The following is a 22,707-nucleotide window of genomic DNA, read 5'->3' on the forward strand; positions in this document are numbered from 1 at the left end:
CCCCCTCTCTCCATTTCCCCCCCCCTCTCTCCATTTCTCCCCCCCCTCTCTCCATTTCTCCCCCCCCTCTCTCCATTTCTCCCCCCCCCTCTCTCCATTTCCCCCCCCCCTTCTCTCCATTTCTCCCCCCCCCCCTCTCCATTTCTCCCCCCCCCCCTCTCCATTTCTCCCCCCCCCCCCTCCATTTCTCCCCCCCCCCCCCCTCCATTTCTCCCCCCCCCCCCCTCCATTTCTCCCCCCCCCCCTCTCCATTTCTCCCCCCCCCTCTCCATTTCTCCCCCCCCCCCTCTCCATTTCTCCCCCCCCCTCTCTCCATTTCTCCCCCCCCCCTCTCCATTTCTCCCCCCCCTCTCTCCATTTCTCCCCCCCCCTCTCCATTTCTCCCCCCCCCTCTCCATTTCTCCCCCCCCTCTCTCTACATTTCTCCCCCCCCCTCTCTCTCCATTTCTCCCCCTCTCCCACTCTCTCCATCTCTCCCTCTCTCTCTCCCACTCTCTCTCCATTTCTCCCCCCCCTCTCTCTCTCTCTCTCCATTTCTCCCTCTCTCCCACTCTCTCCATCTCTCCCTCTCTCCATCTCTCCCTCTCTCCATCTCTCTCTCCCACTCTCTCTCTCCATTTCTCTCTCTCCATCTCTCTCTCTCTCCATCTCTCCCACGCTCTCCATCTCTCTCCATCCATCTCTCTCCCTCCCCCTCCCCCTCGCTCTCTGTCGCCCCCTCGATGTTACTGGTGAAATAACCGTCTCGAGGCTTTGCGTCACGCGCAAAGGTGACGGTTGAAGAGGCAGGGAGTCGCGAGCGCCACTGACAGTCCACACCGCAGCTCGAGAGCCGTTACAGCGCCGAGTCACGCGCTCCGGTATGGCGGCGTTTCATTAAAGACACACAGAGACACCGCGCCGTCCTTCACCGCCGCTCTGAGCTCTGATTTACACCGGAAACCGAGATTTAATTTAACTGGAGCGCTTATGCGCCGCTGCGGCGGGGAGCGCGAGACACTGGCCTGAGAGAAGAAAGGAGAGAGAGAGAGAGAGAGAGATTGTGGTGTTGAGATAAAACACACGGACAATGGCGGACCGTGATGCTCTGCCGCTTCCTCTGGAGGTGAGGGCGAGACTGGCGGAGCTGGAGCTGGAGCTGTCGGAAGGTAGGTCTCGCACTATTGTCCTGTTTTTAATTATTATTTTATATTAATGAAGGTGGTGTTGAGAGAGGAGAGACCCCCCAGCCCCCCACCCCCCCGTGTTCATACTGTCCAGATGTGTTCGGCGCTGCATTTGCGCAGAGATTGCGGAGTGTTTGCGGACTGTTTGCGCTGCTGCATTACTCCGTCACGTCGCGGTGCGTTTTGAGAGAAAAGGCGGCCTGGGGTTTTTCCTGGGGTTTTACTTTCCGTTTCCACCCTCCTGCATTTCTTTGTTTCTTTTCACTGCTTCCAGATCTTCAATAAGAAATTCACACACTTGTATTTATTCTGCACACACTCCCGCAATTAAAAACACACGCGCACAGAGAAAAGATCAAATTCCTCCGCGGTTATAATCACTGTAATGATCTGAGTGATGGGTCTGAGTGTCATCTTCCCAATGTCCAAATAAACCGCTTCACCCTGCTGTATAAACCTGTAAAAAAAAACAAAAAACAAAAAAAAACCTGTGTGCGCGCGCGCGCGTGTGTGCATTCAGGCCTTCAGTGAAATGTTTCCCAGCCATTTAAGGTGATTTTCAGAGCTGTGGTGTGTCAGAGCTACTGATGTTCTGCACAGATCTCAGTATTTCTGTGTTAGGAGTCATTAGTGTATTAACTGATGATCAGCTCTACACGCAGGTCGTTTTTTCCATTCAGCAGATTCAGAATGTGTGTTTTTGTATCTTTATGACTCTTACAGAGAGATTTCTGAGTGGAGGTGACAGAGTGTGTGGTGTTTGTGTGGACTGAAGTGGTTTTTGTTCCTGATGGTCAGTGAGGTGTGTGAGATTCAGTCCTGAACACTGCTCCAGATGCCTCACACTTCAGCGTGATGATGAATAATGAATCGGACTTTATTCCACTCCGTCACAGTGCTCCACACACTAACGAGCTCTTTATAGTGAGCGTCAGTGTGGAGTGTAAACATCGGCCTGGTGTCTGTTATCCACTGAGTGTTTATTAAGGTGCGGCACATCACTCTGCTCTGTGTTCACACCGTATCTGTATCCACACCCACAAATCCAACAAATCCAACACATCTGAGCAATAAATCCATCTTTAATGACAGATTGAAGTTCGACTGTTTAAGTCCTCTGATGAAACCTCACAGCTTTATTAATGATTAATGCTGCATTCGGATTAACTCAGAAGCGGGAAGTCAGAACTCAGAATGATGTCATTTTGGAATTCTGTGTGTTCGAGCTACAAAGTGGGAAAAATGTGGACACATCAATGTTCATCTTTTGTTAGCGATGAGCTAAGCAGCAGTGTGCTGAGTGATGTATATTTTCCTCACAGCAGTGGAGTGTAGAGTCAGTTATAGATTTAACAGGTGAAATTGTCTGTATTCTGATTGATCTAAAGTTAATACTGGTGTATATACAGTGTAACTCATTTAAAGGTAAGAAGTGCCGCCGTGTTTTCTGATGATGCTGTGAGCTGCCATGTTGATCTGACATCATTTGCTGATCTCGGGGTTGAGGAAACCGTCCTGATTTTTCCAGGAGGAACTCGGGATTGAGGGGCATGGTTTCTGTGCTTTTCCTTGTGGAAGGTTGGAAATTCTGAGTTATGGGTTTTAGTCCAACACTGCATAATACCACAGCGCTGATAAGTTCTGGATTGTGATTGGTCAGAAGGTGTTGATTAATTTTCTATAACAACAGCTCTCAAGTGCAGGTTTATATCGTTTCTATAGTAACAGCTCATTCACAGGGACGTGTACAGGGGACGCTCCACATAAACGGATAAAAATAAAACGTATGTAATTGTTGTTACGGCGAAGTTTTCTGGAAGGAGAAATGTGTTTATGTAACATGTACGGAAGGAGTCTCCAGTGTCAGTGCTGTGTAACAGTCAGAGGTAAAGCTGTAACTTTGTTTTCCCACATCTTCCTCACAGAGTTTACACTTCTTTACTGTTTCTCACTAACACCACACACTGTGATTATCTTATTAACTTGAAGAGAGAGAATAAAGAGAGAGAACAACGAGAGAGAGAATAAAGAGAGAGAGAGAATAAAGAGAGAGAGAGAATAAAGAATAAAGAGAGAATAGAGAGAGAATAAAGAGAGAGAATAAAGAGAGAATAAAGAGAGAGAGAGAATAAAGAGAGAGAGAATAAAGAGAGAATAAAGAGAGAGAGAGAATAAAGAGAGAGAGAATAAAGAGAGAGAGAGAATAAAGAATAAAGAGAGAATAGAGAGAGAATAAAGAGAGAGAGAATAAAGAGAGAATAAAGAGAGAGAGAGAATAAAGAGAGAGAGAGAATAAAGAGAGAGAATAAAGAGAAAGAGAATAAAGAGAGAGAGAATAAAGAGAGAGAACAACGAGAGAGAGAATAAAGAGAGAGATGGTGAGGGAACGAGTATTTATAGCTGCTAGAACGTAAGTGACAACAGGAACTAACTCGTTTTAAACAACATTAAATGTAACTATAAACGGATAAAAAGTATGCATAAAACACTTGTGGATTTGCTGTTATGAGAAATGAATAATGAATTTTGTGGATCCTCTGATATTGAATGTCTGTCTGATGAGAATATTTAGTCAGAAATGTACGGTCTGTCTCTGACCTGATGGTGTTAATGAAGGAAAAGAGGGGAAAAGCTACACAACACCTTTTCACTCGTTTATCAGCACAATATAAAATTCTGCTGTCACCTCCTGCACCATATCTGAGATCATATCTGTGACATCACTTCCTGTACCGGAGTATCACAACATCAACAACAGAGCTATGTCCTGATTTCCACTTCATGAGATATGATGACACAGTGCTAGTGTCTCAGTGCTGATCCTGATCCTTACCTTTACGAGGACAGAGCATCTGCAGGAACGAATTCTGCTCAGGGCCGAGGTGGACATGTTTGTTTTGGGAAACACCTTCATACCGTCTGCACAGTGAGATTATTGTGGGTCTGGAGGCTTGTTTAGGAGACTGTGAGCATGTGTCAGGGTCCTGGTGTGTGTGTGTGTGTGTGTGTGTTACAGTAGGTGGAGGTGGTGTGTTGAGGCCCCAGTACAGGGCTGGAGATCATTGCTTTGAAATTCCTGCAACTTTTTTTATTTGTTTCTCTAAACGCGGCCACATCTGGCTTCATTTTACATCCTGCAGTCCTCAGGCATGTGGAGCTCCAACACACAGCGCAGTTAACCCCTTCCTCTCCGGGTTACACATCACACACTTCATCACACTGACGATGGAGCACCTGTTACAGTAAACACACACACGCACAAGCTGGACATGATGTTTGTGCAGTTTGAGTGTTACTCTGTGTTTTATTAAAGTGGAAGTGTTTTCTGGGTTAGAATGATAATCAGCTGGTGTAGCTCCTGACTTTGTGATGGCTGTGTTGGAGAATTGGACTTTCTCCTCTCACACCTGTGTACTGAGCAGCTCTGAGTTCCAGAGTGTGAGTGTAAAACTGAAATGGAGAACCGTGATCACTGTTTCACGTTTCAACGTTTGTTACAAATACAACAAACTACACTTTCACATTCGGTAAAATCTTTTTGTTTAGCTGGAAATGATATATAAATGATATAATGATATTTTTATCAAATAGTTTTGATAACTCTCTATATTTTTTTTTAGCAGAATTTACATTTCTGCTAAACAATGCAGTCTTATTTATGTACCTGTGATGACTAAATGTTCTGTAATGACATTCTGTAGGTCCAGTTCACTGTGGAACCCTTGTGAGAGAACACGTTATTAATCATCAGGGGTTAGTGTGTTGGTGTGTTATTCAGGGGTTAGTGTGTTATTCGGGGGTTAGTGTGTTGGTGTGTTATTTGGGGGTTAGTGTGTTGGTGTGTTATTCGGGGGTTAGTGTGTTGGTGTGTTATTCGGGGGGTTAGTGTGTTGGTGTGTTATTTGGGGATTAGTGTGTTGGTGTGTTATTCGGGGGGTTAGTGTGTTGGTGTGTTATTCGGGGGTTAGTGTGTTGGTGTGTTATTCGGGTGTTAGTGTGTTGGTGTGTTATTCGGGGGGTTAGTGTGTTGGTGTGTTATTTGGGGGTTAGTGTGTTGGTGTGTTATTCGGGGGGTTAGTGTGTTGGTGTGTTATTTGGGGGTTAGTGTGTTGGTGTGTTATTCGGGGGTTAGTGTGTTGGTGTGTTATTCGGGGGTTAGTGTGTTGGTGTGTTATTCGGGGGTTAGTGTGTTGGTGTGTTATTCGGGTGTTAGTGTGTTGGTGTGTTATTCGGGGGTTAGTGTGTTGGTGTGTTGGTGTGTTATTCGGGGGTTAGTGTGTTGGTGTGTTATTCGGGGGTTAGTGTGTTGGTGTGTTATTCGGGGGGTTAGTGTGTTGGTGTGTTATTTGGGGGTTAGTGTGTTGGTGTGTTATTTGGGGGTTAGTGTGTTGGTGTGTTATTCGGGGGTTAGTGTGTTGGTGTGTTATTCGGGGGTTAGTGTGTTATTTGGGGGTTAGTGTGTTGGTGTGTTATTCGGGGGGTTAGTGTGTTGGTGTGTTATTCGGATGTTAGTGTGTTGGTGTGTTATTCGGGGGGTTAGTGTGTTGGTGTGTTGGTGTGTTATTCGGGGGTTAGTGTGTTGGTGTGTTATTCGGGGGGTTAGTGTGTTGGTGTGTTATTCGGGGGGTTAGTGTGTTGGTGTGTTATGCGGGGGGTTAGTGTGTTGGTGTGTTATTTGGGGGTTAGTGTGTTGGTGTGTTATTCGGGGGTTAGTGTGTTGGTGTGTTATTCGGGGGTTAGTGTGTTGGTGTGTTATTCGGGGGGTTAGTGTGTTGGTGTGTTATTTGGGGGTTAGTGTGTTGGTGTGTTATTCGGGGGTTAGTGTGTTGGTGTGTTATTCGGGGGTTAGTGTGTTGGTGTGTTATTCGGGGGTTAGTGTGTTGGTGTGTTATTCGGGTGTTAGTGTGTTGGTGTGTTATTCGGGGGTTAGTGTGTTGGTGTGTTGGTGTGTTATTCGGGGGTTAGTGTGTTGGTGTGTTATTCGGGGGTTAGTGTGTTGGTGTGTTATTCGGGGGGTTAGTGTGTTGGTGTGTTATTTGGGGGTTAGTGTGTTGGTGTGTTATTTGGGGGTTAGTGTGTTGGTGTGTTATTCGGGGGTTAGTGTGTTGGTGTGTTATTCGGGGGTTAGTGTGTTATTTGGGGGTTAGTGTGTTGGTGTGTTATTCGGGGGGTTAGTGTGTTGGTGTGTTATTCGGATGTTAGTGTGTTGGTGTGTTATTCGGGGGGTTAGTGTGTTGGTGTGTTGGTGTGTTATTCGGGGGTTAGTGTGTTGGTGTGTTATTCGGGGGGTTAGTGTGTTGGTGTGTTATTCGGGGGGTTAGTGTGTTGGTGTGTTATGCGGGGGGTTAGTGTGTTGGTGTGTTATGCGGGGGTTAGTGTGTTGGTGTGTTATTCGGGGGGTTAGTGTGTTGGTGTGTTATTTGGGGGTTAGTGTGTTGGTGTGTTATTTGGGGGTTAGTGTGTTGGTGTGTTATTCGGGTGTTAGTGTGTTGGTGTGTTATTCGGGGGGTTAGTGTGTTGGTGTGTTGGTGTGTTATTCGGGGGTTAGTGTGTTGGTGTGTTATTCGGGGGTTAGTGTGTTGGTGTGTTATTCGGGGGGTTAGTGTGTTGGTGTGTTATTTGGGGGTTAGTGTGTTGGTGTGTTATTTGGGGGTTAGTGTGTTGGTGTGTTATTCGGGGGTTAGTGTGTTGGTGTGTTATTCGGGGGTTAGTGTGTTATTTGGGGGTTAGTGTGTTGGTGTGTTATTCGGGGGGTTAGTGTGTTGGTGTGTTATTCGGATGTTAGTGTGTTGGTGTGTTATTCGGGGGGTTAGTGTGTTGGTGTGTTGGTGTGTTATTCGGGGGTTAGTGTGTTGGTGTGTTATTCGGATGTTAGTGTGTTGGTGTGTTATTCGGGGGGTTAGTGTGTTGGTGTGTTGGTGTGTTATTCGGGGGTTAGTGTGTTGGTGTGTTATTCGGGGGGTTAGTGTGTTGGTGTGTTATTCGGGGGGTTAGTGTGTTGGTGTGTTATGCGGGGGGTTAGTGTGTTGGTGTGTTATTTGGGGGTTAGTGTGTTGGTGTGTTATTCGGGGGGTTAGTGTGTTGGTGTGTTATTCGGGGGGTTAGTGTGTTGGTGTGTTATTTGGGGGTTAGTGTGTTGGTGTGTTATTTGGGGGTTAGTGTGTTGGTGTGTTATTCGGGGGTTAGTGTGTTGGTGTGTTATTCGGGGGTTAGTGTGTTGGTGTGTTATTCGGGGGTTAGTGTGTTGGTGTGTTATTCGGGGGGTTAGTGTGTTGGTGTGTTATTCAGGGGTTAGTGTGTTATTCGGGGGTTAGTGTGTTGGTGTTATTTGGGGGTTAGTGTGTTGGTGTGTTATTCGGGGGGGTTAGTGTGTTGGTGTGTTATTCGGATGTTAGTGTGTTGGTGTGTTATTCGGGGGGTTAGTTTGTTGGTGTGTTATTCGGGGGGTTAGTGTGTTGGTGTGTTATTCGGATGTTAGTGTGTTGGTGTGTTATTTGGGGGTTAGTGTGTTGGTGTGTTATTTGGGGGTTAGTGTGTTGGTGTGTTATTTGGGGGTTAGTGTGTTGGTGTGTTATTCGGATGTTAGTGTGTTGGTGTGTTATTCGGGGGGTTAGTGTGTTGGTGTGTTGGTGTGTTATTCGGGGGTTAGTGTGTTGGTGTGTTATTCGGGGGGTTAGTGTGTTGGTGTTTTATTTGGGGGTTAGTGTGTTGGTGTGTTGGTGTGTTATTCGGGGGGTTAGTGTGTTGGTGTGTTATTCGGGGGTTAGTGTGTTGGTGTGTTATTCGGGGGTTAGTGTGTTGGTGTGTTATTTGGGGGTTAGTGTGTTGGTGTGTTATTCGGGGGTTAGTGTGTTGGTGTGTTGGTGTGTTATTCGGGGGTTAGTGTGTTGGTGTGTTATTCGGGGGTTAGTGTGTTGGTGTGTTATTCGGGGGTTAGTGTGTTGGTGTGTTATTCGGGGGGTTAGTGTGTTGGTGTGTTATTTGGGGGTTAGTGTGTTGGTGTGTTATTCGGGGCGTTAGTGTGTTGGTGTGTTATTTGGGGGTTAGTGTGTTGGTGTGTTATTTGGGGGTTAGTGTGTTGGTGTGTTATTTGGGGGTTAGTGTGTTGGTGTGTTATTCGGGGGGTTAGTGTGTTGGTGTGTTGGTGTGTTATTCGGGGGTTAGTGTGTTGGTGTGTTATGCGGGGGGTTAGTGTGTTGGTGTGTTATTTGGGGGTTAGTGTGTTGGTGTGTTATTTGGGGGGTTAGTGTGTTGGTGTGTTATTTGGGGGGTTAGTGTGTTGGTGTGTTCGGGGCGTTAGTGTGTTGGTGTGTTATTTGGGGGTTAGTGTGTTGGTGTGTTATTTGGGGGTTAGTGTGTTGGTGTGTTATTTGGGGGTTAGTGTGTTGGTGTGTTATTCGGGGGTTAGTGTGTTGGTGTGTTATGCGGGGGGTTAGTGTGTTGGTGTGTTATTTGGGGGTTAGTGTGTTGGTGTGTTATTTGGGGGGTTAGTGTGTTGGTGTGTTATTTGGGGGTTAGTGTGTTGGTGTGTTGGTATGTTATTCGGGTGTTAGTGTGTTGGTGTGTTATTTGGGGGGTTAGTGTGTTGGTGTGTTATTCAGGGGTTAGTGTGGTGGTGTGTTGGTGTGTTATTCGGGGGTTAGTGTGTTGGTGTGTTATTCGGGGGTTAGTGTGTTGGTGTGTTATTCGGGGGTTAGTGTGTTGGTGTGTTATTCGGGGGGTTAGTGTGTTGGTGTGTTATTGAGGGGTTAGTGTGTTATTCGGGGGTTAGTGTGTTGGTGTTATTTGGGGGTTAGTGTGTTGGTGTGTTATTTGGGGGTTAGTGTGTTGGTGTGTTATTTGGGGGTTAGTGTGTTGGTGTGTTATTCGGGGGGTTAGTGTGTTGGTGTGTTATTCGGATGTTAGTGTGTTGGTGTGTTATTCGGGGGGTTAGTGTGTTGGTGTGTTGGTGTGTTATTCGGGGGTTAGTGTGTTGGTGTGTTATTCGGGGGGTTAGTGTGTTGGTGTTTTATTTGGGGGTTAGTGTGTTGGTGTGTTATTCGGGGGGTTAGTGTGTTGGTGTGTTATTCGGGGGTTAGTTTGTTGGTGTGTTATTCGGGGGTTAGTGTGTTGGTGTGTTATTTGGGGGTTAGTGTGTTGGTGTGTTATTTGGGGGTTAGTGTGTTGGTGTGTTATTCGGGGGTTAGTGTGTTGGTGTGTTATTCGGGGGGTTAGTGTGTTGGTGTGTTATTCGGGGGTTAGTGTGTTGGTGTGTTATTTGGGGGTTAGTGTGTTGGTGTGTTATTCGGGGGGTTAGTGTGTTGGTGTGTTGGTGTGTTATTCGGGGGTTAGTGTGTTGGTGTTTTATTTGGGGGTTAGTGTGTTGGTGTGTTGGTGTTTTATTTGGGGGTTAGTGTGTTGGTGTATTCTTTGGGTCGTTAGTGTGTTGGTGTGTTATTCGGGGGTTAGTGTGTTGGTGTGTTATTCGGGGGGTTAGTGTGTTGGTGTATTCTTTGGGTCGTTAGTGTGTTGGTGTGTTATTCGGGGGTTAGTGTGTTGGTGTGTTATTCGGGGGTTAGTGTGTTGGTGTGTTATTCGGGGGTTAGTGTGTTGGTGTGTTATTCGGGGGTTAGTGTGTTGGTGTGTTATTCGGGGGGTTAGTGTGTTGATGTGTTATTCGGGGGGTTAGTGTGTTGGTGTGTTATTCGGGGGGTTAGTGTGTTGGTGTGTTATTCGGGGGGTTAGTGTGTTGGTGTGTTATTCGGGGGGTTAGTGTGTTGGTGTGTTATTCGGGGGGTTAGTGTGTTGGTGTGTTATTCGGGGGTTAGTGTGTTGGTGTGTTGGTGTGTTATTCGGGTGTTAGTGTGTTGGTGTGTTATTCGGGGGTTAGTGTGTTGGTGTGTTATTTGGGGGGTTAGTGTGTTGGTGTGTTATTCGGGGGGTTAGTGTGTTGGTGTGTTATTCGGGGGGTTAGTGTGTTGGTGTGTTATTTGGGGGGTTAGTGTGTTGGTGTGTTATTTGGGGGTTAGTGTGTTGGTGTGTTATTCGGGGGTTAGTGTGTTGGTGTGTTGGTGTGTTATTCGGGTGTTAGTGTGTTGGTGTGTTGGTGTGTTATTCGGGGGGTTAGTGTGTTGGTGTGTTATTTGGGGGTTAGTGTGTTGGTGTGTTATTTGGGGGTTAGTGTGTTGGTGTGTTATTCGGGGGGTTAGTGTGTTGGTGTGTTATTCGGATGTTAGTGTGTTGGTGTGTTATTCGGGGGGTTAGTGTGTTGGTGTGTTGGTGTGTTATTCGGGGGTTAGTGTGTTGGTGTGTTATTCGGGGGTTAGTGTGTTGGTGTGTTATTCGGGGGTTAGTGTGTTGGTGTGTTATTCGGGGGGTTAGTGTGTTGGTGTGTTATTGAGGGGTTAGTGTGTTATTCGGGGGTTAGTGTGTTGGTGTTATTTGGGGGTTAGTGTGTTGGTGTGTTATTTGGGGGTTAGTGTGTTGGTGTGTTATTTGGGGGTTAGTGTGTTGGTGTGTTATTCGGGGGGTTAGTGTGTTGGTGTGTTATTCGGATGTTAGTGTGTTGGTGTGTTATTCGGGGGGTTAGTGTGTTGGTGTGTTGGTGTGTTATTCGGGGGTTAGTGTGTTGGTGTGTTATTCGGGGGGTTAGTGTGTTGGTGTTTTATTTGGGGGTTAGTGTGTTGGTGTGTTATTCGGGGGGTTAGTGTGTTGGTGTGTTATTCGGGGGTTAGTGTGTTGGTGTGTTATTCGGGGGTTAGTGTGTTGGTGTGTTATTCGGGGGGTTAGTGTGTTGGTGTGTTATTCGGGGGGTTAGTGTGTTGGTGTGTTATTCGGGGGGTTAGTGTGTTGGTGTGTTATTCGGGGGTTAGTGTGTTGGTGTGTTATTCGGGGGTTTAGTGTGTTGGTGTGTTATTCGGGGGGTTAGTGTGTTGGTGTGTTATTCGGGGGGTTAGTGTGTTGGTGTGTTATTCGGGTGTTAGTGTGTTGGTGTGTTGGTGTGTTGTTCGGGGGGTTAGTGTGTTGGTGTGTTATTCAGGGGTTAGTGTGTTGGTGTGTTATTCGGGGGTTAGTGTGTTATTCGGGGGTTAGTGTGTTATTCGGGGGTTAGTGTGTTGGTGTGTTATTTGGGGGTTAGTGTGTTGGTGTGTTATTTGGGGGTTAGTGTGTTGGTGTGTTATTCGGGGGGTTAGTGTGTTGGTGTGTTATTTGGGGGTTAGTGTGTTGGTGTGTTTGGGGGTTAGTGTGTTGGTGTGTTATTTGGGGGTTAGTGTGTTGGTGTGTTATTCGGGGGGTTAGTGTGTTGGTGTGTTATTCGGATGTTAGTGTGTTGGTGTGTTATTCGGGGGGTTAGTGTGTTGGTGTGTTGGTGTGTTATTCGGGGGTTAGTGTGTTGGTGTGTTATTCGGGGGGTTAGTGTGTTGGTGTTTTATTTGGGGGTTAGTGTGTTGGTGTGTTATTCGGGGGTTAGTGTGTTGGTGTGTTATTCGGGGGTTAGTGTGTTGGTGTGTTATTTGGGGGTTAGTGTGTTGGTGTGTTATTCGGGGGTTAGTGTGTTGGTGTGTTATTCGGGGGGCTAGTGTGTTGGTGTGTTATTCGGGGGGTTAGTGTGTTGGTGTGTTATTCGGGGGTTAGTGTGTTGGTGTGTTATTCGGGGGGTTAGTGTGTTGGTGTGTTATTTGGGGGTTAGTGTGTTGGTGTGTTATTCGGGGGTTAGTGTGTTGGTGTGTTATTCGGGGGGTTAGTGTGTTGGTGTGTTATTTGGGGGTTAGTGTGTTGGTGTGTTATTCGGGTGTTGGTGTGTTATTCGGGTGTTGGTGTGTTATTCGGGTGTTGGTGTGTTATTCGGGGGGTTAGTGTGTTGGTGTGTTATTCGGGGGTTAGTGTGTTGGTGTGTTATTCGGGGGTTAGTGTGTTGGTGTGTTATTCGGGGGGTTAGTGTGTTGGTGTGTTATTCAGGGGTTAGTGTGTTATTCGGGGGTTAGTGTGTTGGTGTGTTATTTGGGGGTTAGTGTGTTGGTGTGTTATTCGGGGGTTAGTGTGTTGGTGTGTTATTCGGGGGTTAGTGTGTTGGTGTGTTATTCGGGGGTTAGTGTGTTGGTGTGTTATTCGGGGGTTAGTGTGTTGGTGTGTTATTCGGGGGGTTAGTGTGTTGGTGTGTTATTCGGGGGGTTAGTGTGTTGGTGTGTTATTCGGGGGGTTAGTGTGTTGGTGTGTTATTCGGGGGTTAGTGTGTTGGTGTGTTATTCGGGGGTTAGTGTGTTGGTGTGTTATTCGGGGGGTTAGTGTGTTGGTGTGTTATTCGGGGGGTTAGTGTGTTGGTGTGTTATTCGGGGGTTAGTGTGTTGGTGTGTTATTCGGGGGGTTAGTGTGTTGGTGTGTTATTTGGGGGTTAGTGTGTTGGTGTGTTATTCGGGGGTTAGTGTGTTGGTGTGTTATTCGGGGGGTTAGTGTGTTGGTGTGTTATTCGGGGGTTAGTGTGTTGGTGTGTTATTCGGGGGGTTAGTGTGTTGGTGTGTTATTCGGGGGTTAGTGTGTTGGTGTGTTATTCGGGGGTTAGTGTGTTGGTGTGTTATTCGGGGGGTTAGTGTGTTGGTGTGTTATTCGGGGGTTAGTGTGTTGGTGTGTTATTTGTGGGTTAGTGTGTTGGTGTGTTATTCGGGGGTTAGTGTGTTGGTGTGTTATTCGGGGCTTAGTGTGTTATTCGGGGGGTTAGTGTGTTGGTGTGTTATTCGGGGGTTAGTGTGTTGGTGTGTTATTTGGGGGGTTAGTGTGTTGGTGTGTTGGTGTGTTATTCGGGGGTTAGTGTGTTGGTGTGTTATTCGGGGGTTAGTGTGTTGGTGTGTTATTCGGGGGTTAGTGTGTTGGTGTGTTATTTGGGGGTTAGTGTGTTGGTGTGTTATTTGGGGGTTAGTGTGTTGGTGTGTTATTTGGGGGTTAGTGTGTTGGTGTGTTATTCGGGGGTTAGTGTGTTGGTGTGTTATTTGGGCCGTTAGTGTGTTGGTGTGTTATTCGGGGGTTAGTGTGTTGGTGTTTTATTTGGGAGTTGGTGTGTTGGTGTGTTATTCGGGGGTTAGTGTGTTGGTGTGTTATTCGGGGGTTAGTGTGTTGGTGTGTTATTCGGGGGTTAGTGTGTTGGTGTGTTATTCGGGGGGTTAGTGTGTTGGTGTGTTATTCGAGGGTTAGTGTGTTGGTGTTTTATTTGGGGGTTAGTGTGTTGGTGTGTTGGTGTGTTATTCGGGGGTTAGTGTGTTGGTGTGTTATTCGGGGGGTTAGTGTGTTGGTGTGTTATTCTGGGGGTTAGTGTGTTGGTGTGTTGGTGTGTTATTCGGGGGTTAGTGTGTTGGTGTGTTCTTTGGGTCGTTAGTGTGTTGGTGTGTTATTCGGGGGGTTAGTGTGTTGGTGTGTTGGTGTGTTATTTGGGGGTTAGTGTGTTGGTGTGTTATTCGGGGGTTAGTGTGTTGGTGTGTTATTCGGGGGGTTAGTGTGTTGGTGTGTTATTCGGGGGTTAGTGTGTTGGTGTGTTATTCGGGGGTTAGTGTGTTGGTGTGTTCTTTAGGTCGTTAGTGTGTTGGTGTGTTATTCGGGGGTTAGTGTGTTGGTGTGTTATTCGGGGGTTAGTGTGTTGGTGTGTTATTCGGGGGTTAGTGTGTTGGTGTGTTATTCGGGGGGTTAGTGTGTTGGTGTGTTATTCGGGGGTTAGTGTGTTGGTGTGTTGGTGTGTTATTCGGGGGGTTAGTATGTTGGTGTGTTATTCGGGGGGTTAGTGTGTTGGTGTTTTATTTGTGGGTTAGTGTGTTGGTGTGTTATTCGGGGGTTAGTGTGTTGGTGTGTTCTTTGGGTCGTTAGTGTGTTGGTGTGTTATTCGGGGGTTAGTGTGTTGGTGTGTTCTTTAGGTCGTTAGTGTGTTGGTGTGTTATTCGGGGGTTAGTGTGTTGGTGTGTTATTCGGGGGTTAGTGTGTTGGTGTGTTATTCGGGGGTTAGTGTGTTGGTGTGTTATTCGGGGGGTTAGTGTGTTGGTGTGTTATTCGGGGGTTAGTGTGTTGGTGTGTTGGTGTGTTATTCGGGGGGTTAGTATGTTGGTGTGTTATTCGGGGGGTTAGTGTGTTGGTGTTTTATTTGTGGGTTAGTGTGTTGGTGTGTTATTCGGGGGTTAGTGTGTTGGTGTGTTCTTTGGGTCGTTAGTGTGTTGGTGTGTTATTCGGGGGTTTGTGTGTTGTGTTATTCGGGGGTTAGTGTGTTGGTGTGTTATTTGGGCCGTTAGTGTGTTGGTGTGTTATTCGGGGGTTAGTGTGTTGGTGTGTTATTCGGGGGTTAGTGTGTTGGTGTGTTCTTTGGGTCATTAGTGTGTTGGTGTGTTATTCGGGTGGTTAGTGTGTTGGTGTGTTCTTTGGGTCGTTAGTGTGTTGGTGTGTTCTTTGGGTCGTTAGTGTGTTGGTGTGTTATTCGGGGGTTAGTGTGTTGGTGTGTTCTTTGGGTCGTTAGTGTGTTGGTGTGTTATTCGGGGGGTTAGTGTGTTGGTGTGTTCTTTGGGTCGTTAGTGTGTTGGTGTGTTATTCGGGGGTTAGTGTGTTGGTGTGTTCTTTGGGTCGTTAGTGTGTTGGTGTGTTATTCGGGGGTTAGTGTGTGAAGCTCCTCACTGCTGCCATTTTAACTTTAATTTCACCTCCACTACATTTTTAATTCCTGCACTTCAGATGAACAACATGAAGCTTTTTGTCATAAATAAATTCTCTGTGCACTTTGTTTTTGAGGTTGTGTTTGTGTTTAGACTTGGACGCAGTGTGGATTATGTGTTAGATTGGATTAGATTTACATGCAGCTCTTTAACTGTTGATGTAATTTTGATTTAATTCGATGAGGTTATAATAATTATTCACAGGTTTATTGTGAGGTTCTGATGGATTCATTGTTCTCTAACGAAGACATGATAAAACTTGTTAAGAGAACTCAATGCTGGTTTCATCAGGGATGTGACTCATTTATTGAGCCTGATGTTTATTTCCGGATCCGTCTAATGGAGTCATGCTCTGCTGGTGATCAGAAACGATAAAGATAAAACATCTGAGTTTATTCCTGCTACTGCTTTTAGCACAAACACCTGGCTGGAGATCGTGGAGTTCCTCTCTCCGTGTGATCAGAGCATCGTGCTGACTGATGCGTGGATGTTGGACAGGTTCTGCTCTGAGCGCTGATGTGTTTTGGCATCTCATTGCTCGGTGCGTCTCGGGGTCTCGTCACTGCCTCTCACCTCCATGTCTCAGTGAGGACGAGATCACCACGCTGGTTAAATGCTGAAGCGTGTCGGGTCACACAGGGTCACGCTGTCAGCTTGTGTTAGTGCTTTATTCTGTAAAGGGTTCTGTCATACGAGTGCAGTGTGATTTTAGATGTTTTAGATCAGATTCAAGATATTATAAAACCGTTACAATAACAATATACAGAAATTGTTTATTTATTGTAGAGTATTTCTGAGATTGGAAATCTGTTGTAAATGAAATAACAGACTGAACACAATGAACGCACAGTGTTTGTACAGACTTTAGACAAACAGAAAGTAGAAATTAGACCAGTATGAATCAGACATTAACAGAAAGACTGCAGAGCCTTAAGAAGTACAATACCACAGGGTTCTGTTTTATTCTCAATTTATATCAAGCTCCTTAGACATAAAATTCACAAACATAATGGTGGCTTTCACTTTTTCTTTCACTTTAATGTTGGCTTTCACTTCTCCACTGATGACACACAATTAATCAGCTCAGCTACGCAAAAATGTCAAACTGTGTAAAAAATCTTGTGCATAAACAGAAACTTTCTCCTAAATGCTGATGTTGGAGCTCAGGTTACTGACGTCATGCTGAAGTTTGGCTTTTCTGTAACACTGAAACTGCAGTTAAGAAACTGGCTGTAACTGTTGATGCTGGTTTATTCTCTCTAAAACTGCTCCTTATTATCTGTGAAACTAGAGCTGTACCAACTAATCAATAAAATCGAGACTAATCGATTATGAAAATAATCGTTAGTTGCAGCCGTACAGCAACGCAATAAACATGCAAACACTATGCTGAGAAATTAGTGCATTGTTTCAGAACCTCTAGATTGGACTACTGTACCGTGTCGTATCAGACCCACTGTGTTCTGCTCTAATGTTAAACTGCTTTACAAGCTTCCTGAAATAATGTGAAGTGTTTCTTTATCTGGTATTTTGTGTGTTTTATTACCTTTCTGAAATCTGTCCTTCTTTATGGTAAAAAGGTCAGAGTTAACGTCTGCATTTGTTTTTGAGCTACGTTCGGTTAATTACATCATAGAGGACACAAATGGAGGGAAATATCTCATTTAAAAAAAATTATATTTCAGTAAAAGATGAGAATATAAGAACTTTGGAACGTTCCAGCTGAAGGTGATAGTCAAAGTTCCGATGAGGAATGAGGTACACAGCAGTATGTCAGCAGGGAAATGTAAAAAATAGTTTTAAGAAAATCAGAGTGTTGTGTTGCTCAGCAGGACGTTAGCAGGCGTGTGCTTTTAAACTGCGCTGAACGTTGATGTTAAAGAATCCTCATAAACGTCATTTCCACTGGAGCTCTGAAACTCACGGGAGAACACGGCATCAGAGACACGAGTCTAAATATCCAGATAAAAGAGCTGCACACTCACACTGACGTCTTCTCTCTCTGCAGGACGTTTTCCCCTCACGTGAGCTTGGGGTTTCTCCTTTAGAGCACGTTCCTCACACGTCTGCGTGCGTCCAGAGTTTATTCAGTGGGTCTGATTGACTCGCTGAAGTCCAGCTCTGATCTCACAGATTTTAACCCTCAGGATCTTCCTCACTGCATCCTTTTCATCCTCACTTCAGATTAACCCACTATACTTCAGTGACCTTTGACCTCTTACACAGAAGAGATTATGGCCAAACAGCGCTTTCTCATTGACTGTACTTGTAGAGATTCAGAGGCAGAAGTTAGACTAATTTCTGAGTTGTTGCTGGAATTCAGTGGTTTAAAGACGCAGCAGAGTGAAGATCAGGTCAGTGACTGGACCAGGAGAAGCGTGACGTGGCGTGTCCTTCATCTTACAGCGCTGCCAGTCCACTTATCACAAATATAATCAATTACATCACTTAAATACTGGTGTAGCAGGATGTGTTTAGTTTTTAATGAACACCATCAAGTTACAGTTTTTTCAGTTGTGTTTGATTGAAAACGGAAAATAAAATTGTTCACATTTCTTTGATGTTAAATCACAATGATGTAATTTACAGACTTTCAGTGAATAATTCTGCTCTTAAAGAAATGTTTTTAAAGGATAATCAAATCATCCGTCAGTAATTCCATGAGTAAAATTTCTGATGAGTGATAATGTTTGTTTCATTAAATCTTATGTTTTAAATTAATGCTTAAATGTCCAAGTGCGAAAACCCTGAAGCATGTCTAATGATAATAATAATAATAATTATTATTATTATTAAGTAATTTGACACTTTGATGATGTTTTCGAGGTTCAGTCTTAAGACAGGAAGCTGTGTATTTCTGCTGTGTTATTAGACTGAAACTCACATTTTCGGAACAGAAACTCTAAAATCCAGCCTCGAAGAAACAAAAAATAATGTATGATTATTAACAGCAGTAGCTGAGATGCTAACCTTGTTGTGTTTCCTACATGTGTGTGTTGTGATTATGGATTTAACATTACTGTCCCTGTTCCTGAGGTTTTAGAATAGCTGGACTTTAATGGGAATGTAATGACCTTGAGTGAGCTCTGAAGATAAATTGTTGTTCCAGAGTGTTCAGTAAGGTTGTGATTTTGTGCCCAGGCGTTCACTCAGCAGCGTTCAGGCCACATTTCCACATGGCATAAATCAGAGCTCAGGAATCTGCAGCACTCAGGGCAGATCTGCATCTGATCACCATTCCACATGCTTCACCAACACGAGGCAACGAAGCCAGCTGAAAAAAAGTCAAGTAATTTCAATACCAGAGCGTTGTACCATGTGAAAAATCTGGAAACTTATCGAATTTCATGAAATCTGAAAATCTGCAATCTGTTTCTATACATTTTCCTTTATTCTCCAGAAAACACACATCATTTAGTGCTTTCTTTACTGGATTTTCTCCCATGTTCATGGCCGGTTCTCACCCACCAGTCAGCTCTCCTCTGTCACACAACAGCTACCACTCAGGCTAACACACTCTGAAACATGTGGAACTGCTGCTCATGCTGCATCATATGGCAGCGTAACAGCTGGATATCTGCCCTCTTCCACATACACATGTACGCCTACGATTGGCTAGCGTCACTGTGATTGACAGGTGAGAGAGAGTATGCCCCTCCCGCACAGAGGGCATGGCCAGTTTTGCTTTCTTGACGTGGACGACTGTGGCATCGTCACGATTCAAGCTCATGATGTCTGGACGATAGAACGAACGCATTTCTGTTGTTCCACTCGGAAACCGACAGCTTTCCCTTTTATGCGCCTTGTTAATGGTCTTTAATCTTTTTTCAGGAAACAAAAAAACATCCTGATGAATTTTTTAAATAAAACACCTGATTAGGAGCTCATATGTACCCAAAGATACCTAAAGTCATTATTACACACTATCAAAATCATCATCAAACGTGTGTGTGTTGGGGGTGTGCAGAGAAAATAAATCCTCATGCTAAAGTAAATAGGAAAGGGAGACACCTGGCTTCCTGTATGACATCATCAGCCTGAGCCGGACACATGCTGAGGAATTCGATACAGAAATAAATGCAGTGTTCAGGACAGCTGTCCCCCCCCCCCTTCTCTCTCTTTCTCTGTGTGTTGTTTTTTTGCTGTCATGATTTGTCTCCACTCCATGATTATTATATTATTATTATATATGTTTTAGAGCAACGTTAATGTTGAAGTGTGTATGTGTGACTGAGTGTGAGAGTGAGTGTGAGTATGTGTATGTGTGAGTATGTGTATGTGAGAGTGAGTGTGTGAATATGTGTATGTGTATGTGTGTGTGAGTGTGTGTGAGTGTGTGTGAGAGAGTGAGAGTGTGTGTGTGTGTGAGAGTGTGTGTGTGTGTGTGTGTGTGAGAGAGTGTGTGTGAGTGAGGGTGTGTGAGTGAGTGAGGGTGTGTGTGAGTGTGTGTGTGTGTGAGAGTGTGTGTGAGAGTGTGTGTGAGAGTGTGTGTGAGAGTGTGTGTGAGAGTGTGTGTGTGAGTGAGGGTGTGTGAGTGAGTGAGTGTGTGAGTGAGTGTGTGAGTGAGTGAGTGAGGGTGTGTGGGTGAGGGTGTGTGTGGGTGTGTGTGTGGGTGTGTGTGTGAGTGAGTGTGTGAGTGAGTGTGTGAGTGAGTGTGTGAGTGAGTGTGTGAGTGGGTGTGTGTGAGTGAGTGTGTGAGTGGGTGTGTGTGAGTGAGGGTGTGTGTGAGTGAGGGTGTGTGTGAGTGAGGGTGTGTGAGTGAGGGTGTGAGTGAGGGTGTGTGAGTGAGAGTGAGTGAGTGTGTGAGTGAGTGTGTGAGGGTGTGAGTGAGGGTGTGTGAGTGAGGGTGTGTGAGTGAGGGTGTGTGAGTGAGGGTGTGTGAGTGAGTGTGTGAGTGAGTGTGTGAGTGAGTGTGTGAGTGAGTGTGTGAGTGAGTGTGTGAGTGAGTGTGTGAGTGAGGGTGTGTGAGTGAGTGTGTGAGTGAGTGAGTGAGGGTGTGAGTGAGGGTGAGTGAGTGTGTGAGTGAGTGAGGGTGTGTGGGTGAGGGTGTGTGTGTGTGAGTGAGTGTGTGAGTGAGTGTGTGAGTGAGTGTGTGAGTGAGTGAGTGAGTGAGGGTGTGAGTGAGTGAGGGTGTGAGTGAGTGAGTGAGTGAGGGTGTGTGTGTGAGTGAGGGTGTGTGTGTGTGTGAGTGAGTGAGTGTGTGAGTGAGTGAGTGTGTTTGTGAGTGAGTGTGTGTTTGTGAGTGAGTGTGTGTGAGTGAGTGAGTGTGTGTGTGAGAGTGTGTGTGTGTGTGAGAGTGTGTGTGTGTGAGAGTGTGTGTGTGTGAGAGTGTGTGTGTGTGAGAGTGTGTGTGTGTGAGAGAGAGTGTGAGACTGTGTGTGTGAGACTGTGTGTGTGAGACTGTGTGTGAGACTGTGTGAGAGTGAGTGTGTGTGAGAGTGAGTGTGTGTGAGAGTGAGTGTGTGTGAGAGTGAGTGTGTGTGAGAGTGAGTGTGTGTGTGAGTGAGTGTGTGAGTGAGTGAGTGAGGGTGTGAGTGAGGGTGTGTGTGTGTGAGTGAGTGTGTGAGTGAGTGAGTGTGTGAGTGAGTGAGTGTGTGTGTGAGAGTGTGTGTGTGTGAGAGTGTGTGTGTGAGAGTGTGTGTGAGAGAGAGTGTGTGAGACTGTGTGTGTGAGACTGTGTGTGTGAGACTGTGTGTGTGAGACTGTGTGTGTGAGACTGTGTGTGTGAGACTGTGTGTGTGAGAGTGAGTGTGTGTGAGAGTGAGTGTGTGTGAGAGTGAGTGTGTGTGAGAGTGAGTGTGTGTGAGAGTGAGCGTGTGTGAGTGAGAGCGAGTGTGAGTGACTGTGAGTGTGAGTGACTGTGAGTATGTGTGTGAGTATGTGAGTGTGAGTGAGTGTGTGAGAGTGAGTGTGTGTGACAGCGTGTGTGTGTGTGTACGGGTGAAGGACTGATTTGTTTGTTGGTTTTTCTGATGTGTGTAAACTGCAGTAAAGACTCAAACCTCGTTCACATAAAGAGAATTACAGTTTTTTCTCAGACATTTTGTTCTCTCTGAACGTGGCTCTGAATCTGCTCGGATCTGCTCGTGACCCATGCAATGATCACTGAAGTTGTAGATCTGGAAGGTTTCAGTTCAGACAGTTGAAGCGTTTTCTTCTCCTGATCTTCAGTGATAAACATCTGTGTCTGTGAGCAGCATCGTCCTCCACTTCATGACTGTTTAAAAAGTCCGGCCGTGTGTGTGTGTGTGTGTGTGTGTGTGTGTGTGTGAGTTTACAGATGTACAGAGCGCAGGTCCATAAACAGAGCAGTTCACTGGTATTAATGATGTGAGCCGAGCTTCAGCTCAGTGATGTGCAGTGGTGCAGAGACCGTCTCACACACTGGATCTCTTCTAATAATCAACTTCTCTGCAGGATTTAGAAGATAAGATTCACAATTTTATAATTAAATGTAATGTTTCAGATTCAGTTTTAATTATTTATTCACAGTAATATTTTCCTGTCACTGATATTTATCTCCATATTGTATTTCTTACTCAAACATAATTCACCATCTTAAACTGAGGCTGAATTCAAAATGGCTTCCTTTTCACTTGATCTACTCACTACATAGTGAGGAACATGATGGTGATGTAGAAGCTACCAAGCGCACTATAATCCTGACTGTTTGTATGTTTGTTTTAGTTTAGCTTCATCTGAAGTTTGCAGTCTCTTTATATTCAATAAGAATACGTGTTGGCACCTTTCACTTTGTTTGACTTGCTCTTTTTTATTAAACACAAATTTATTATAAAATGCTTGTTTTTATCAAAATTAAAACCGCACTAATCATGCCCACTACTAGTCTCTGCCCCACCCGCTTCAGCAAAACTCCGCCCATATTTACAGATACCGTTATATGAATGGAACACAGGAACGTGTGTGAAATGGTTCTAGGTTCAGATGAGTGACTGCAGCAGGTCAGACTGATAGAAAGCACTGTACACATTGCTCTATCTGCATGTCTGAGGGCTTTTTCTCAGGAATGTGGTCATGTGATCTCCCTTGGCCCCCATGTTTACATCACAGCACCACTCAGGAACAATGCACTTGTGTTCAGTTCCTCTGAGCTTTTCTTCTGCTGAGAACCGATCGGTTCCTTCACCCTGCCATGTTACTCACTCACACACACCCACACACACCAAACAAATCCATACGTTAACACAAATATGATAGCCATTCAATTAAGACAAAAGTAATGGCACCCTATAAGGAGGAGGGAGTGTGTGTACGGTAGCCGCTGCATTACTGGAAGATTTAGCGCTTAAGAGGTGTTCTTTCACCATTTAGTCACCAGTTTGTCATTTTCAGCTCCATAAGCCTTGCCTTTTATGGAGTTTTGTAGGCGTGGCTAAATGTAACTAAGCTGTGCCATGAACATGCTTGGTAGTTTGTGGTTGATTGGCTTTTACTAACATACGTGTGTGAGTACGAAGAAAATCTCTGAAACCTTCGTAAATCTGAAGGTTTTGTTTTGCTGAAAAATATTTACACACAACTTTACTAATAGAGTGATAAATGAGGCTCAGAGAGAAAGAAAGAGAAACAGAGAGAGAGAGTGAAAGAGAGAGAAACACAGAGACAAAGAGAGGCAGAAAGAGAGAGAGAAAGAGAGTTTCAACACAGACAAAGAGAGATAGAAAGAGAGAGAAACACAAAGACAGAGAGAGAAAGAGAGAGAGAGCAAAAGAGAGAGAGAGAGATAGAAAGAGAGAGAAACACAAAGACAGAGAGAGAGAGAGAGAGATGGAGTGTGTGTGGTTAGAGCTGTAATCCTGTAATAATCCTGTAGGAATCAATATGTTTTTTCTGTCATTTTCCTCTTCCGAGCGATCGAATCA

The 22,707-nt window shown here is 45.2% G+C and overlaps 1 protein-coding gene across 4 annotated transcripts in view; it reads left to right on the forward strand.

The window, feature by feature from the left end:
* Positions 1 to 752: 752 nt before the first annotated feature.
* The window catches only part of dip2ca (disco-interacting protein 2 homolog Ca), a 108,551-nt gene continuing 86,596 nt past the window's right edge, over positions 753 to 22,707 (forward strand). For 2 of the 4 annotated variants that reach the window (XM_053612116.1, XM_053612113.1), the window contains exon 1: positions 753 to 1,148. In XM_053612116.1, coding sequence (XP_053468091.1) covers positions 1,070 to 1,148 — 79 coding nt within the window. In that variant the 5' untranslated portion in view covers positions 753 to 1,069. The remainder of the gene's footprint in view (positions 1,149 to 22,707) is intronic. The other 2 variants (XM_053612112.1, XM_053612114.1) reach the window with 1 other exon arrangement.

Source organism: Ictalurus furcatus, chromosome 23, assembly GCF_023375685.1.
Source record: "Ictalurus furcatus strain D&B chromosome 23, Billie_1.0, whole genome shotgun sequence".
Taxonomy (NCBI): Eukaryota; Metazoa; Chordata; class Actinopteri; order Siluriformes; family Ictaluridae; genus Ictalurus; species Ictalurus furcatus.